Below are 18,980 nucleotides of genomic sequence, written 5' to 3' on the forward strand. Positions count from 1 at the left end.
TAAACTTCTAAGGATTAATAATAAATAAAGCTGACTTCTAATGTGACTCAGACTACTAATCCCATCTGATTTCTGAATAAGATGTAAGAGAATAATAACCATTAGATTCAATGTCTGAATCATGGAGATATTAGGCCTTGCACGAGGATCCAACTAGCGACCCCTGGATTACTAATCCATTGAGGTTAGCAGACAGAAGATGATAAAGTAAAGTGTTGTTACCTTCTGTCCATATCCAAATATTTTCTCTCGGCTTCCTCAAATCTCCGGAAATATGCAGCAACCTCTGCCTGTTTCATGTTCTCATTCTGTAATTAACATAATCTTTAACTACTTACAAAAATAATTCCATGAAATCAGGAACATTTTAATTAGAGTGATATGCAACCAAACAATATCTTGTCAAGTCTTGGTACCACAAAATTGCTTTTATATTATATGATACAGGAATAAATACTGTATTGATTTTATATATGTTGTTGTAGACCAAAACAGATAAGATTTTATTTGATATTTTGAAGGCAGTTTATAATAATACTTAGTCATAGTTATAAACATGACCACGGCACAATAAATTTTGACTCCAGGGCCCAGGGGCATGATTTATATTACTATTTCTAAAGTCAATGAGGCATTGTTACAAGCCAGCCATCTAAGCTCTTTCACACTCAGATTCAGATTATAAAATTAATAAATTAATATAAATGTATGTAAACCAAGTGGCTCAAGTATAGAGCCAGGTTTGAACCCATGGGCATTATTAAAATGTTTTTGAAGAGTTCCACTACACTCTTTTTCAAAGTATTCTGTTTAAAAATCCAGCAATAATTCTTGCAGCAGATATACATGTATATAGTCTTATTTACTTTAAATTCATTTATTTAACAAAAATGAGGTTACATGTACTTACCTGTAAATTACCAAGTCTTTTAACAAACTCTATTCCCTGGAAGTCCTTACATCTAACAAAAGCTTGCTCAGCAATCTTCAGATTAAGTTGTTCGAGGGCTGACTCGGCCAGTAGCCTCCACAGACGAGGGTGAGGATTATCCTCAACAAACTGCTGGGCATCCTGTAACCCAATCTTCTCTAGTAGATCCCTAGTGTCCCTCAGAGACTGAAATATGTAACAAATTACTCCATGAAGGTGTGAAAAGGCTGTCAAGTGACCCCAGTTGAAGAAGTAGGGCAAACATAAGGCCATTAATTAAAAAAAAAAACAAGAAGGGAAAATTGTTTGTTTGTTTGTTTCATTTTACGCCTTTTTCAACAGTATTTCAGTCATATAGGCGGGTAGTTTCCTAACCATCGTTCCTGGAGAGTTACACCAGTACTAGACTACCTTCCTCCGCGCTAAACTACCAAAGCATCTCCCGGGGATCGAACCCACGCCAGAGAGGTAACTAGATTAGAAGTCATCGACTCTAACCCCTCGACCACGGAGGCAAGAAGGGAAAAGAAGGGCCTACTTGACAGCCTGAATCTCGGCAAACTACTTCACAGGGACTGAATATTCAAAATGTCACTGCATGACATTCTGGAATATGCCACCAATAAATACATTAGAGATTGAATTATGCAACAAATTACTCAATTGGAGACAGAAATACTCAAACTCCAACACAAGAAATCAACAAATAACTGCACGGGAAATTGAAATATGAAAGAAGTTACTTCATGAAAAATTTAAATATGCAAAAATATGCCCTCTTGCAAGAAACTACTGCATGAGGAATTGAAGTACTGCATCAGGAATTGAAGTATGTAACAAACTATTGCATGAGAAATTGAAATATGCAACAAATTAACTAAGCCTACACAATAGCAATGTGACTCACTGACCTTGATTTCCATTTCTTGCATGTATTCCTTCGTAGGACTCTCTGGGTCTTTCATTATTTCATCCAATAAAACAGTCTTGATCTGTAGGTCATTGAACTGACAAATATACCCGCTGCTAAGGATTGGCTCCTACAAATAAAAACAACATATTACATGCTGTGTTAATTTGTTATAGTCATTAGTTTGTTGTTAATTATCAGATTTTATTATTATTTGATTGTTTAATGTTGTCTGATTGCTGGAGGTCTGGACAGAAACAATGTTTTCTGTGCATAACTCATACTTTTTCAAGGAATTTCAACAAAACTTTCATAGAACTATTGTGTACCAGAGCACTGTCACATGGTTTTGTAATATGATCATTTTTGTTTGTTTTCTTCACATGTTGTAATGGCAGAAATAAGCAAATGATTTTGTGTTAATGTTTTGCCAAACCTCATACTATATGCAGTGTTTTTATAATCAATTGTTTGTTGTTATTTATCCAGTTTTCCAAATGATGAAACTGGTTATTTGATTGTTTGATGCAGTCAGATGGCCAGGTGTCTGTACAGAAACAATGTCTTATGTGCATAACTCATACTTTTTCAAGGGATTTCAACAAAACTTAATGATTGTAATCAAGTGCACTGTCACATGGATTTGTAATTTGATCAATTATATTGGTTTTGTTTACATAATTGTTATAATAGCAGAAAACCTGGTTTTGTGTAAATGTTCTGCCACTTGTGTTTTATTTGTATTGGAAATATGTTTCAGTGTTTTTAACTTAAAAACAAAGACAGGTACATGACTGCATCAAGGTAAAAAAAAGTTATCGCATTTAGCTGACATATATGTCTGTTTGTTGGTTTTGTTTGATATTAATATGAACCATCACTGTAAAGTTCATATGGTGACTTTCCAGTTTTACTGGTGGAGGAAGACCTCAAGTGGTCCTATGTGCATTATATCAGGTACCATTGGGCACTTGGGTAAAACCACTGACCTCTGTAAGTTAGCTTGATAGATTATGCACATGAAAGAATCCAAAGACTCTGGCGTGGGATTCTAACCAACCATAGAGGGTCAAGTGGTTTGTAGTCAGGGACCTTAACCACTCACCTTATAATGCCCTGGCTTTGGAATAAATGATATCTGCATGCTATACAGACATATAATATAGCAATCATTTAGGAGTTTAAAACCTCATAATTCTTCCCAATATCTTAAACAAGAGGGCCATGATGGCCCTGAGGTCGCTCACCTGTATATAGGCCCCCCAACCCCCCCCCCCCCCCCAAATGTTGCAGGGCCAATTTAACCCAAGGGCTTCTTTGCACAAACTTGGTAGACACCCATAAGAAGATGTTTCATGCTAAACATCTAAGCTCTAGCTCATTGGGCTTTTTAAAAGAAGATTTTTTTTAAGTTTTTACTATACACATATAGTTAAAAACAATGACACCCCTGGGGCCGGGCCAGTTTTCACCCCAGGGCTTTTATTTGAACAAACTTTGTAGACACTTACTAGAACATGTTTCATGCTTAATATCTAAACTCTAGCTATTTGAGTTTTTTCAAAGAAGATTTTAAGTTTTTGCTATACACATATAAAGAAAATCAATGACCCCGGGGCGGGGCCAATTTTGACCCCAGGTCTTTTATTTAAACAAATTTTGTAGACACTCACTAAAAGATGTTTCATGCTTAATATCTTAACTCTAGCTATTTGGGTTTTTTCAAAGAAGATTTTTTAAGTTTTTGCTATACACATATAAGGAAAATCAATGACCCCCGGGGCGGTGCCAATTTTGACCCCAGGGCTTTGATTTGAACAAACTTGGTAGACACCTATTAGAACATGTTTGATGCTAAATATCTTAGCCATAGCTCTTTGAGTTCTTTAAAAGAAGATTTTTTTAAGTTTTTACTATATGCATATAGGGAAAATCAATGACCCCCTGGGGCGGGGCCAATTTTGACCCCAGGGCTTTTATTTGAACAAACTTGGTAGACACTTATTAGAACATGTTTCATGCTAAATATCTTAGCTCTAACTCTTTTGGTTCTTTAAAAGAAGATTTTTTAAGTTTTTACTATATGCATATAGGGAAAATCAATGACCCCCGGGGCGGGCCAATTTTGACCCCAGGGCTTTTATTTGAACAAAATTGGTAGACACCTATTAGAACATGTTTGATGCTCAATATCTTAGCCATAGCTCTTTGAGTTCTTTAAAAGAAGATTTTTTAAGTTTTTACTATATGCATATAGGGAAAATCAATGAACCCCCGGGGCGGGGCCAATTTTGACCCCAGGGCTTTTATTTGAACAAACTTGGAAGACACCCATTAGAACATGTTTCATGCTAAATATCTTAGCTCTAGCTCTTAGGGTTCTTTAAAAGAAGATTTTTTAAGTTTTTACTATATGCATAAAGGGAAAATCAATGACCCCCCGGGGCGGGGCTAATTTTGACCCCAGGGCTTTTATTTGAACAAACTTGGTAGACACTCACTAGAAGATGTTTCATGCCAAATATCTAAGCTCTAGCTCTTATGGTTTTTTAAAAGAAGATATTTAAAGTTTTTTCTTTTGGTTGCCATGGCAACCAGAGTTCTGCGTAGAATTAAATTCTATGAACAATTTTTAAAGGTGACCACCAAAGGAACATTCCTGTGAAGTTTGGATGAAATTGGCTTAGTGGTTTATGAGGAGATGTCATTTAAAGAAAAAGTTTACGGACGATGGACGGACGGACGACGGACGGACGCCGGACGAAAAGCGATCACAAAAGCTCACCCTGTCACTTTGTGACAGGTGAGCTAAAAAGAAGAAAAATATAATGATTAATTCAAATCACGTTTAACAACACAAATATATATATATTTGTATATTTGTTTATCAGTGTTGCACTTACTTCAGGATCAAGGTTTCTGAAAATGTACATTCTTGTTTTCTCCATCATGGCAAATAGTTCATGGTTGTCCTGAAATAATAGTCAAAATTTATCTCCTTTCTATAAAGAAACAAATTAAATGTAAGTTCAATAACAACTCATATTTTATATCTTCCAAATTTGGACGCTTTTCATCAGCATAATAAACTTTTTTAATTGTTTCCCCCATCATTTATTTAATAAATCTTACAGGAGACAACATGGGTATTGTACATGTGTATATACTATCTATAGAGGAATTCATTCATGAAGTCACTATATGTTAATTAGTAGAGTACTATTCACTATTTGATTTCGATCCATCCGATGAGATTAAATTTCCTAAAAGAATACTTCCTTTTGTCAATGTACACATGTTTGAAAATTTTTGAACTTTTAAACGCGGAGATGTTATTCATATTCATCAATAACTAGAAATGTGTCCATAGGACACTGATGCCCCCACTAGCCACTGTTCTGTCAATCTTATGACTCTAGGTCAAATATTTTTTGGACTACATGTGCCACAAGTTGAAAACTAAAAATCAACAAACGGCCATAATTCTGTTAAATTTGGTCGCAGCAAAATATCCTTCCTTTACTATGATCTACACATTAAGGTTGTTAATCCCTGGAAGTTTAAGCAAAATCTGCCATCCGGTTTAAGAGGAGTTGCGTTCACAAAAATTTCTACATAGTATAAAGTGAAAAAATCAAACAAAGGGCCATAATTCTGTAAAATTTGGTCGCAGCGAAAATTCCTTCCTTTACTACCATCTACACCTTAAGGTTGTTCATCCCTGTAAGTTTAAGCAAAATCTGCCATCCGGTTTAAGAGGAGTTGCGTTCACAAAATTTCTACATAGTATATAGTGAAAAAATCAACAAAGGGCCATAATTCTGTAAAATTTGGTCGCAGCGAAAATTCCTTCCTTTACTGCCATCTACACATTAAGGTTGTTCATCCCTGTAAGTTTAAGCAAAATCTGCCATCCGGTTTAAGAGGAGTTGCGTTCACAAAATTTCTACATAGTATCTAGTGAAAAAATCAACAAAGGGCCATAATTCTGTAAAATTTGGTCGCAGCGAAAGTTCCTTCCTTTACTACCATCTACACATTAAGGTTGTTCATCCCTGTAAGTTTAAGCAAAATCTGCCATCCGGTTTAAGAGGAGTTGCGTTCACAAAATTTCTACATAGTATCTAGTGAAAAAATCAACAAAGGGCCATAATTCTGTTAAATTTGGTCGCAGCAAAAATTCCTTCCTTTACTACCATCTACACATTAAGGTTGTTCATCCCTGTAAGTTTAAGCAAAATCTGCCATCCGGTTTAAGAGGAGTTGCGTTCACAAGATTTCGGGACGTACGGACGGACTGACTGACGGACGGACTGACGGACGGACGGACGGACAAGTGCAACGCTATATGCTCCCACATTGTGGGGGCATAAAAACAATATTTCTTCTTATTTAGATTCTTCTTAGTTTTGTTAATTTGTTAAAAAAAAACAACAAAAGGTTTATTACAATAGTTAATATACACTGACAGATAATAATTACATGGGATATTAAACGAGTGGTAGATGTAATGTACAAGTGAAATATTATGTGAGCCTCTGACAAGCATCATTTTTTTTATTCAACAAGTTCAATAAATTTAGTATTGAATCTGCACAAATATAATATTATTTTCATTACATATCCAAATTAAGAACTGTTATCTGTAAAATAGAGACATTTTTCATAAATGCGGCTATAGTGTAATGCTAACATTGGTGTGCTTTGACGCCATATTTGTATACAATGCAAATGTTGCCCTTAAAGTGTTTTTACACTAGTGTTATATCATTTTTATTAAATGGCTTTCCTATGGTTTATGTGATAAATCTCCTATATATATATAAGCACATATTGCATAGCTTATATATAGAGTATAGACAAACCTCTGCCCATCTCATATCCCACACATCTTTTCTCTCAAACTTCAGATGTTCCCCAGTCACTTCTTTACCATCTTGATCTGTAATCTTGGTGTCAAGGTCAAAAAAGGTCAACACACCACTGATGTCAATGATAGCCAGTCGGCTGTAAATAATTTAAATAAAATTACATTGAAATAGAGAGAAAAAAAGAATCCCTAAAGAACGCATAAAACGATAAAACTGCAAATGTTGCAAGCTTGGTTTGATTGATGAATGGCAATGGAAAGTGCAAATTACCATCCACGCTCCCTAGCACAGGCTTAAGCAGAATTCAACAATTAATCATGGTAATGGTGTAATTTTGAATTTAGAAACATCCGCACATGTGTTCATACAGGGGATCAGGGAAAGGGGATCAGAGGTTATGAAGCCTGTATATCACAGATAAGCTGTCAAAAGACAAATTTAAAAAGCAGGCCACATATCCCAAGGGTAATTAAACAGTATTCAAGTGAGGAATACTGGAACCAACCAATGCATAAAAACTTCACAATCATCATTTTGTGAAAAGACATAAAGTTTTAGTCTCACTTCAAACAAGGCCCTTTTTCAAAATGTTTTATGAACTACATTTGTAATTCTAAATATTAACATTGAAAAGATGCTTTTTTTACAGATATTGAACACTTTTTTTAAACATAACGTTGAGTGATAATAGGCAAGATGAACGCTCAAAAACATACCTTGATGTACAGTTGAGTGACAGCTGGTGAGGTCTACATTCTAGAGCATATTTTTGTGTCAGTGACAACATGGGCATAGAATATCTGATCAAAGTTCCTGATTCTCTACCCTGAAATACATGGAAAAAATAAATGTCACAAAAACAACAGTACATGGAAACCTTACATGTAAGTGAAAATGTGTAATAGGAAATATTTTGTCCCATGATCCAAGCCATAGGGTTGTGACTTTGTCTGATGTCACATTCAGTTAGAGAGGGAAGTAAAGTTTTGAAGGAACTTTGGCAGGAGAAAAAATGCAGTAGAATGTGCAAGTTATTGCACAAAGACTAATACCAAAATTCAATATTCTCAGATTATCAATAATTAAAATAGCAAGGTTGTTAACACATCTTCTGTTCAATATACCAATACCGTGTCAAATGTTTTATTGAAAAGAGGGCTGCAGAATGTTAGTTTACAACAGCAGCCAGATTTCTTAACACATTTGAGACAAATAGGTTAATACCACTTTTCAAACCAAACACTTTGGCATGGTAAAAAACTCTGAAAATCTTAGGTTGAACAATTTGATGTAGCTGTTATCAACAATTTTACCTTCAAGGCATCAAAATGAAAATAAGGCATCAAAAATGACATAAAGGTAACAAAATTAATATATAGGCATCCAAATTAACTACCATTTAAGCATATACAACTAAAAATGTTTATTAAGGACATACATACCACAATAAGTATTTTGTCTGAGGCACACACACAACAAATCTGGTCATCTGTTCCCTATTATATATCAAATGGTAAAGTATAGTCAATATACACTGTTAACATATTATTTAAAGTAACACCAATTAAGTAAAACTAAAGTACAGCCAATGTTACAATGGTAAAATACAGTCATGTAATAATAGTGAAGTTCTATGAATACATCCTTTCATATGTAATAATCAATAAGAAGAGTTTGAATTGAGCTTATCTTTTTAAAAAAAACTTTTACTTATCTTTTTTAAAAAAACTTTTACTGTCATTTTACGATATTCAAATTATTGTCATACATTTAATATTGTAATATTGACTATATACATGTAAATAACAATTGTGTACAAATTTCTGAAAGACATAGAGGATATTGAATACACAAATATAATATTCTATTTATCACATATCCAAAATAAAGACTGTTTAAAGTGAAAAAGAATCATTTTTCAATAACCCACCTATAGTGTAATGCTAACATTTAGCGCATCTTTACACTATGTTTATATAAGGCATATGACGTCACATCAAAATATATGCACAGCAGACAAAAATAATAAAATGACACAGAGCCATTTAACAATCTTAATCAAATTATACTACATTCTTTTCAGCTAACTGTTATTATTACAAAAGAATAAACTATCACCATTCCACTTCATTCTCAAATCACATCAGCATATTTCAGATCATATGACAACTTTTCTGCTATATCACTTGAGGGAGAAACACTGTGTTTCATAATGTATTCTATAGCATAAGTAAAACTTCAAACCTTCCATAACTATGGAAGACATTTCCTCTTTCAAAAAAATCCAGCTCAAAACTCTGATGCACTATAAAAGTCGTTTAAATACAAATACATAGTCAGGGCTTCCAATTATTGAAGTTTGGGAGTCATTTAGTCCTTGATTTTGGCTTACGGCTTCCAAAATTTAATGCATTTCCTTCTTATCTATAAAATGTGACCTCCAATGTCAGAAAATTTGAAATCACTGACTTCAAAATTTCAGAACTTAACGGAAGCCCTGCATAGTTAACATAATACAGGTTAACATAACTTACAGTGAAGGCTTTGCTAAAATCTATATCATCTGTGCCTGCTCCTCCTGTAGGGTGGTCATCTATATGGTGTAATCTACAAACACACAAAGTATTGTTTACCATTATATATTTTTCCTTTATTATTTCTGGTGGTACAAGCTGAAATTTCTATACAATTCCTAAAATTTGTTCAAATCAAGTTCTTATTTGATAGGGGAGGCAAAATCAATTGTCCAGTAGCCTAAACTGACAAGTACAATTTCACAAAAATTTATTTAAAATACATCACATGGACAAGTTAAAAAGAAGGATTAAGATTATAATCTTTCAGGATAACCCTACTGTTCTATAAATAGACAAGTACAATGCATTGCTCAGCAGAATAAATGAAACATTAGTGCACAAGATAGTTGTTTAAATGTTTTAGGAAAAAAAGTACAAATATGAAGTTTGCTGTCCCCGTACATAAATCTTAATGTCAAATTTGATGGATAAAAGTCTTAAAACTGCAAGGATTTATAATATTTGATGTAAGATTGCACGAAACTCACCTCTCTGTTCCAGTTTTACGTCTACCAGCTACCTCCAAAGTGGAGAGTTTCTTGGGATTCTTAAATTGCCAGGTGTACAGAGCTTCCCTGGAGGCTGCTACAATATGAGTCTTTGTCATTGTAAGGTACACTGGATCCATCTCTGTAAAAAAAGAAATAAATCTAGCATTGCTACATTTGGTATATACAGAATTTATTTTAGTTTGATTGTGTAGGAAGCTTACAGACACACTCTCAAATTCAGTCCTGGAATCAACCAGTTCTGAGCAATGAGTGAGAAGTTTATTGCTCAAAGAAACAATGGCTTTCTCCTGACAAGATTTGAACCCACACAAATAGCGATCCTTAGATAACTAATTCCATGTGTTAACCACTTGGTCATGCTGCCACATTTGGTCTCAACAGACTAGAATTTTTACAGATAAAATAATAACAAAATAAGTAACACTAAACAGCCGTATCATATAAGTTTTCATTAATTAATTTAATATATTGTATTGATTCTTGTACTCATGTGACAGATATTGAAGAAAAAAACAATTTAGGGACAGAACAAAACAGAGACCTCCAAACAATGTTTGCTGGGAATATAACAGCATGGGTGAGGTTAAAGTGGATACATTCATATGATATGTACATGAAGTTTAATAAAAGACATTAGCAAACTTCTACATTGAAGCTAATGCATCAAGGAAAGTCAGATAGCCCCACTGTTATATAAATAGATAAATAGATAAGTAAAATGCATTGTTCGGCATAACAAATAAAACATTAGTTCACAAGATAGTTGTTCAAATGTTTTAGCTGTGATTGTCTTTATCAGCACACAAGGGAAATTTATTTGAATATTCATGAGCCTGTCAAAACTCACTTCATACCAACTTCAGATATGATCCATCCACTGATTTGTATTTATAACTGAAAAACTAAGCATCAAAGTTCTTAAGAAAAAGCTCTTTCACAATGATTGTGCTTCACAAGGTTCATAAATTCAAGTTGTCATTTTTCTCTCACCTTTGATTCAGAAATCATGCAGAGTTAGACTAGTAGTTTGTCACTTGCGGAGAAAATGGTAATTACTACTTAGTTATCATTGCCAGGAAAGGAAGCCAGGTGGATTGACCAACCAGACATGTTAATATCCACATTAAAATTTAGAAAAACAAACAAACATATCTAGTTACATGACAACATATCTATATACTTAAAAAGTAGGCAAAACTAAGTTCCAAGAGCCCATTTCAATCGGTTTAGATCAAAACTTTTAGATGCTTAGCGACTTACCTATGTACTTTGAGTCCAGCGGGGTACCAATAGAGTTACATAGAACAAGCACATACTGATTGTTGAGATCATCAGCTTTGGTTGCCAGGCAACAGTAATCACCACATGCTGTAATGCTTATCAGGTTCTTCACATACTTGACATATTTCTAGACACAAAAAAGAAAGAAATATTGCTATCAAACAGAGAATTATATATTATCCTTTTTAGAATGATAAGTTTTAACACTGTCAGGAAATTACATTGGCTTGTCTTTAGAGATGTTTTCAGTTTTCTTTAAGATAATGTATGATTTTTATTTCTAAACAAAATGGACATTTTTATTGCTAACCTAACCTAAATAAAAAATAGCAATACTTTCATCCATTGCATGAGGTGGAAATATTAAAAATTACAATTTTTCTGTTTGAAAGACCTACTGCACATTTTTTGACCCTTCATACATAATTAAAAATAATTTTGTGTCTGTGACTCTGGAAGACCTTCAGGCTTCTGCATATTTTTGTGACCTTTCTTATATATTTCAAGTTTCAGGCACTTGAACTAATAAAGAAATACAAAATGGGATAACACAGACTGGAAGGGACAAATAAGATTCCTATAGCCTCTTCATACTATGTGTTGTGATGGTACAATAAGATTATAAAATACTTTCAAAAAAGTGGTTGACAGTTAATACCTCTCCATTCTTTGTATCCCAAAAGATGACACAATGTTCGACTCTGTCAGGCTTGGTGAACGAGTACACTACAGTGTTAGAGCAATAACCCCACTAAAATAAAAAAAGAATATACACATTCACTGAGTGATAAAACTTTTTATCTCTTACTTTCACATTTATTTATGACGTTTATCAAGTACAAGTGGACTTAACATTTACTTGTTACAGTAAGTCTTAGTTTTTGTCTAACACTGAGATAGTTATATAAAACAGAAACCCTTTTGATCTCTTTCACATATCACTGACAACCTTAACAAAGACCAGTAACTGATAAGGTATCATAACAGTAATTTGCCGCTATATTAAAATGTCACACCAAAAAAACGTTTGACAAAATCTCAGTTTATGTTGGATTTACAGCAACTTTAAAGCTTAACTGGTGGAGAAAGATCTCAGGTGCAGGTTCAAGCATTATCTCAGACATAGGACATAGGACGGCACCTGAGTAGAACCACCAACCTTCCATAAAGTAGGTGGATAGCTTCCTCTCATAACAGAATACAAAGTCCCCGAAAGGATTTGAACCCGCAGCAGTTATATGATGTAATGTAAGAGACCATAACCACTCAGCCAAGGACGCTCCTCACCCAGAAATAAATACCAGTAATACTAATATTAAGAGGTAAGGGCAACAAATCAAGAAATTCAGAAGATAAATGTTGATTCTATCACAATACTTGTGTCAAAGCCATATGTACAGAAAATTATATTACATCATATTGTATTTTGTCAACATAATTTTTCAAGTAACTATGACAAACTTTACACATTATGAATACTGTGTATAATGTCCAATCTTCATTTGTAACTATTCAGTTAAATAATACACTGTATTTCCATCCAAACCTTATAATCTGGTCTGATATTGGCAAAGTAGATGAATGAATCAACAGCGAGAGCCACTCGTAGACTTCCACCTTCCCATGAGCAGGAGTACATCTGCTTCCCAGGTACCTTCAACGTCCTTAAATGCTGAAAATAAACAGTAATAAGTTAATATATCAACATTACACTAAAAAAGCTCATAAAAAATCAACATTGGTACACAATGCTGTGCATGATTCACCCTTTTTTTTATGTAAGTTTTTAAGGATCTGTTCATATTTAACTATCAACTAGTTGTTAAGAGTGCTAAAAAGTACAGAAAATAGGTGCACAGACTTACAGACTGCTCTTATATTGTTATCATTTAAGTGTTTACAAAACTTATATTATCTTTACAGTGACCCTGGCAAATAAAAAATGTTCATACACTGCCACCCTATTATACGGAAACCCCTATACAACACTTATGGACCATGGCTCCCAAAACAACTTTTTTAAAAAATCATATCTTTCTTTCTCTCCCCGATCAACAGTGTATGTAACTTGTTCAATATTTGTAACAGGCTTGTTTATTGTATCTTGATTGATGAATATTATACATGACAAAGACCACTGGCATGAGGTAACAACCCTTAATATCACTTTTTTTTAATTGACATATTAAATTCTTAAATAAATGCAATCATACAGCTCTTGAAATAAATAAAAAAAACTTCTATCATTTGCTTATTGTAACCTATTCATATTCATTTTTAACATTTCAAGGGTATTTCACTTTTTTATTTTTAATTTTCAATGACAACGGTAACGTCTTTTGACATCATTTGTAAAATGATGTTAAGGTTTGTTTTCTTATGCCTGTGTTCATTATTATATAATTTTATTAGTGTATATCAGAACTCTATTAATATCACCATTTGAGACATTGGACTCTAACTTCATGAACTTGAAAGTATTATAACTAGGTGTGTCACCTTTATCTGTTTAAACAGGTATGGTCAGTCTTTCGCTAAAAACCGATTAGAAAATTTGATAACTGGTAACCCAGGTTAGTACTTGACAAAGAGGCGAAAAAGTTTGATTGATTTTAAACATTTCATTAGTTTTTTTTATAACAAGATACGACAATTTGTTTGAATTTTAGTTGTACTCAACAATTTAATTTTTTAGATCTGATCAAGTATGGTACCAGCTGAACGGAAAATAGTAACTCCATATTCTGATATGTATTGTAATCTTCCTGAGTACAACAAAATACAAACAAAATTTCTTAATTTGTCAAAAAAAAAAACAAAGTTAATGTTGGAAATCTAAGGACTTTATAAGTACAGTCGGTTAAAGGTTTAACACAGTTATTACATCTCCGTTTTAACAGTTAGCATTTTTTCTAACCGTGACACCCCTAGTTATAATACTGTGGCAGAGTATTATACTGATTTTAAGCTTAAAATCAAACAAAATCTACTCACTTCTCCATATGGTCCATAAAATTGGACAACATTTACTTCTTTGTCCTGGCCTATAGCCTTCTGGGAACCAGCAACCGCCAGTACAGAGCCATTGTGGTTCCAGGCAAGCTGGGCAACAGCCATTCCTGTGTCTATCAGAATTGGTGCTAAAAAACAATAAACAAGAGTTACCTCCCATTCAACATTGAAAAAATAAAAATACATAAATAATTTAAACATGCTAAATATTATTGTCACTGTTTTTTGCTTTAAATATAGAATATAGAAACACAGTTTCATTTAAGACTGAAACATTCACTTCTTAATTTAGTTTTTTTCGGTTTATTTTCTATAATTCAATTATATGCAAATATTTTTCAATTTCAAAAAAAAAAAATAAAATCTTCAAGTCCCAGTTACATCTATGATTTACAGCTTTTCAGCAACATTTTTTTTTGGTACTCCTCTAAGTGCACATTTAAACATGTTTCAATTTTGGCACCTTTTGCGCAATAAAAAATTATTCTTCTGGAAGTCATAGTGAGGGAATGATCTGAAATTTAGCACACAAGTTATTGGTCCAGACCTACAATAACAGGACACAAATCTTGAAGTGGGGTCCTTATAGGCATCAATCTATTACTGCAAATTTTATGAGTGGTACAATCATGTACAGTCAAACTTCGTAAGCACGAACTCAGAAGGCATTTGCAAATTTGTTCGAGAGATCAGAAGTAAGGTTTAAGAGTTTGAGCTATCAGTATTCGAGCGATCTGAGGTAGAATAATATATATGTTATAGGAAATTTGAAAGGACTGGTCAATGAGTTCGAGTGAAGGGAGGGATTCGAGTTTGAAAGAACAAAGTTTAACTGTATATGAGCCGCGTCATGACAAAACCAACATAATGGGTTTGCGACCAGCATGGATCCAGACCAGCCTGCGCATCCGCGCAGTCTGATCAGGATCCATGCTGTTCGCTATCAGTTTCTCTTTGTGTTATAGGGTTTATAAGTGAACAGAATGGATCCTGATCAGACTGCGCGAATGCGCAGGCTGGTCTGGATCCATGCTGGTTGCAAACCCATTATGTTGGTTTTGTCGTGACGCGGCTCATATTATACTTACTCTCATCAATCTCTGACCTCATGATCTGACATCTACCATTATCAAAACATATAGCAAGACACGGGCAGTTAGGTTCTACATATCCATTAGATCCATTATACCAGTGAACACCCGCAATCTTGATTGAACCGGTACAGTTTGTTAGGCAGTAGATGTTCAGTTTGGACTGAAATAAACACAAGAAACTACCATAAACTTGCGAGGCAATCTTCCCTTAGTGTGTATATAAATGTATATAAAATGATTAAAATGCTGTTTCATATTTCACCTATCCCTCTAGTTTGCTCTGTTTTGCTGGATATTGAGTCACAGTAACACTGTAGAGGTCTTATGGTGACTTAACATCTTTACAAGAAGGAAAAACACCACAAAGCAGGTGCCCCTTCAGGCATGAGAGGGCATCTAAATAAAACCACTTCAGTACAATAAGCGATGTAAGCTAGCTGAAAAGCTTCTTCACAGTAAGAATCACAAGTCTCTGATAAGATTCGAACAGGCAGAAATGCAGAGCAAGTGATTTGAATTTGGCAACCTTAACCACTCAGCCATGTAGGTACATACCTAGCCCTCTAGTATATTATCAATTAAATCGTATGGGTTATAACAAACAGACTGTCAGACAGAAAATACTTAAACACGTTAAAACATTATTGAAGACCCTGTTTTCAAAAATGCAGGTTTTTTATATGAACATTTCACTAGCATTCTTGTGTTCTTTTTGTTCAGTCTTTACAAGGAATTATATTTACAAGGAACTACAATTCTGTTTTCAATTTTCCTTAAAATAATTACAAGGATATACATTGGAACTAGACCAACACTTTTCTGTTATTTTTCTTTTTAAAATGCTATTTAATTATAAAAGTTAAAGTGTTTCATGACATGTCTTAAACTATTTAATTATAACCTTAATAGTTGCATTAAGATTGCCTCCTTTACAATGGAAGAAAATACTTACGATGAAATTTCCAAGGTTATCATAATTATGAACCTCTCCATTAGCCATACCAAACAACAGAATCTTTCCATCTGGGGACCACTTGATATAAAATAGACAAAGAAACATTATTTACTACAACATTCTATAGCATATTTTTTGGGTTTACATATATATATATATTATATTACAAAATTTTTATGGTTTCGTAAAACTTTCAAATCAAACACTTATGAACATTGTGTGTAATAAGGTAAAAACAATTAGGGAAACAAAAACTTCCAATAAGTATTTCCAAGATTCTACAAGAAATTAGTAGAACATAGCAGTAGGTGTGGGTATTGCAAAGAAATATCATATTGCGATTTATTGCGATATTTACAGATATAATGCAAAATATTGCAATATATTGTAAACTATATAAAATGCTTGAAAATCAAGGGTAAGACCTACAGAACATTGACTTAAAGAGTTTATTGTTTAATATTATGTCCCAATAAATGGTATGTAAGGAACCATTTAATAAATGATTTCATAATGTGTTAAAAAAGGCATTGTTTTAAAATGAAGGAATTTAAACAACTTGATATAAATGCCAATTGAAGTCAAGCTAATACAACTTACAAGATGTCTACCCTTCTATCTTTAACAGAATTTAATATGCTATTTTAATAGAATATGTTTTATATTAACAGATTATACCTTGAATATATTACGATGTCTGAAAGCAATTTGCAATATAATATTGCCGGATAAAATATTGCGATATCCAATATATTGCAATACTAATATATTGTACAAACCTACAAAGAAGCATATACATTCATAATGCTATTACTAGTATACCTCAACAGATGCTAGTTGTGTTCCTCTTAATTCTTTGCCCCAGATTCTGTTCCCATCCACAGAGCCGACAATGACTGCGCCATCCTCGTATACAATACAGATCTTCTGACCATCGGCATTCCATGCCATACTCTTTACAACGGACTTGTTACGGTTATTGATCATCTCCTCGTACCAGGAACCTGATATATTATACAGTCAATATCATTATATCATAAGAGTTGCTCTATATGTAACTCCACAGATGTTAAAATGACTGATGATAAATTCATACAAATGGGCCTTTTCCAAAATTTTCAAGACTGTTATAAATGCAGAAAATGTCAGTAAATACTGTAATGACTTATAACTGCTGTTGACATGATAAATAAGCATTGATGCCAGTATTTTGCGATCCCTATTATTCATTCTTAATCTGTCCAGAGCAATTTCCAATCAGATATACAAAATAAATTTGGTTTACACAGACGGACAGTCTTTATAATAAGTCAGGTATCAGAATGTAAACTTTCAAGACAGTTGCATGTATACAATATTCAAACTTTTGATGAAAAGCCTAAACATGGTATCTTTATAGCAACAGATTCCCCTTTATAGCAACAGATAATTTCCAGTATCCATTAAAAGTGGTCCCTGACAGATAGTATCCAGTTTCAAATTGTCCCTGGATATTCTGAATGAACTTGCAAAGAAAAATGCTAAGGGGCTTGTTTACATTTTTAAAAAGCCTCTATTTTTGAAATATTAGATAAAGAAATAACCTTGTCATGGATGAGGCTTTAAAAGCCAACCCTAATCCTGCTCTTTAACCCTCCATATCAATGAATAAATATCGAAAAAGAATATAACAAAACCCTTTGAAACAAGGTAAAATAATAAAAGAATACCAAACATAATTATTGTAAATAAGTTGAGAAACACAAAAAATGAAAGAACTTTTAAAATTTTGAAAGTTTACATTGCTCTCCATATAGTACTGAAAAAAGACGAACAGAAAATATTTAATTAACTTATGTAAATTGATAAAGCTTACATGTGATCTTGGAGTAACAAATTATTAATCCATGCATAACATCCCTGATATTTTTTACGGCTAATCAGCCTTAATTCTTTTCTAAAATCACCATTTTATAATTATATATCATCAAAGATTCCCTATACCGTTTAGAATACTGCTTAAATAGTTCTCCTTTGAAATTAAAACATAAAAAAATTCAATAATCGTTTGGGATTCAAACCTACAGCGGTGAGGGGCAAGTGATTTGAAGTCAACAACCTTAACCACTCAGCATACATCATTTGTTCCAAAAAAGGTCATATTGTAAATAACATCATTTGTATAACACAAGAAAGTCATAATGTAATTTAACTATACAAGATCATAATAAGTCATAATGTAAATAACATCATTTATATAAACAAGTTCATAATGTTAAATTCGTATAAAACAAGATGGTTAACTTCTTGGTTAAAGTTTAATTTTATATGCTTTGGTCAATATGCAGCACACCTAAGTATGTCATGTTTCGAATGAAATCTTACTGTTTGTTAATGTCTACTTTACTCAGGCTTTTGTTTTACTATCAAGCACTGAGAATAGCTGAACATGGTGTGCTACTGACAGCTCCTGTTTTAAGTCAGCCTGTAATTTTAAAATCTAAACTTATATGCGTAGAATACTTTTATACACCTGAAAGGATTTAATAAGAATAATAGGAATGCCAAAATTCTTTGTACTATTCAACTAGATTACAACCTGCTCCACATATTAAACAAGACAGCAAAAAATAGTGTCCTACCCTTGTACAGCATCCACACAATAATAAGGCCATACTGGTCACTGGTGGTCAGTTTCTGGTACTGACCATTCCATGTAACTACCTGAACAGCTCCTAATAAACAACAAAGATAACAGTAAACAATATAATTCAGAACATGTCAGCCAAGAATTATGTCACAAAAAAGTACCATTTATATTGTTTCAACAAATCTCTGGACATTTTATTATAATCTATC

At 33.2% G+C, this 18,980-nt stretch overlaps 1 protein-coding gene across 1 annotated transcript in view; it reads right to left on the reverse strand.

Moving 5' to 3' along the window:
• Nucleotides 1–18,980, reverse strand: part of LOC132736253 (WD repeat-containing protein 35-like) — a 41,155-nt gene that overhangs the window by 17,891 nt on the left and 4,284 nt on the right. Inside the window, exons 4-20 of the mRNA XM_060723350.1 lie at nucleotides 18,764–18,856; nucleotides 16,965–17,146; nucleotides 16,140–16,220; nucleotides 15,182–15,347; nucleotides 14,076–14,221; nucleotides 12,628–12,753; nucleotides 11,740–11,832; nucleotides 11,061–11,208; nucleotides 9,777–9,918; nucleotides 9,247–9,319; nucleotides 8,155–8,208; nucleotides 7,429–7,538; nucleotides 6,707–6,848; nucleotides 4,745–4,813; nucleotides 1,843–1,971; nucleotides 911–1,117; nucleotides 223–308 (exon numbers count right to left, since the gene is read on the reverse strand). Coding sequence (XP_060579333.1) covers nucleotides 223–308; nucleotides 911–1,117; nucleotides 1,843–1,971; nucleotides 4,745–4,813; nucleotides 6,707–6,848; nucleotides 7,429–7,538; nucleotides 8,155–8,208; nucleotides 9,247–9,319; nucleotides 9,777–9,918; nucleotides 11,061–11,208; nucleotides 11,740–11,832; nucleotides 12,628–12,753; nucleotides 14,076–14,221; nucleotides 15,182–15,347; nucleotides 16,140–16,220; nucleotides 16,965–17,146; nucleotides 18,764–18,856 — 2,047 coding nt within the window. The remainder of the gene's footprint in view (nucleotides 1–222; nucleotides 309–910; nucleotides 1,118–1,842; nucleotides 1,972–4,744; nucleotides 4,814–6,706; nucleotides 6,849–7,428; nucleotides 7,539–8,154; nucleotides 8,209–9,246; nucleotides 9,320–9,776; nucleotides 9,919–11,060; nucleotides 11,209–11,739; nucleotides 11,833–12,627; nucleotides 12,754–14,075; nucleotides 14,222–15,181; nucleotides 15,348–16,139; nucleotides 16,221–16,964; nucleotides 17,147–18,763; nucleotides 18,857–18,980) is intronic.

The sequence above is a fragment of the Ruditapes philippinarum genome, unplaced genomic scaffold (genome assembly GCF_026571515.1).
Source record: "Ruditapes philippinarum isolate M1 unplaced genomic scaffold, ASM2657151v2 ctg1795_1_1_1_1, whole genome shotgun sequence".
NCBI lineage: Eukaryota > Metazoa > Mollusca > Bivalvia > Venerida > Veneridae > Ruditapes > Ruditapes philippinarum.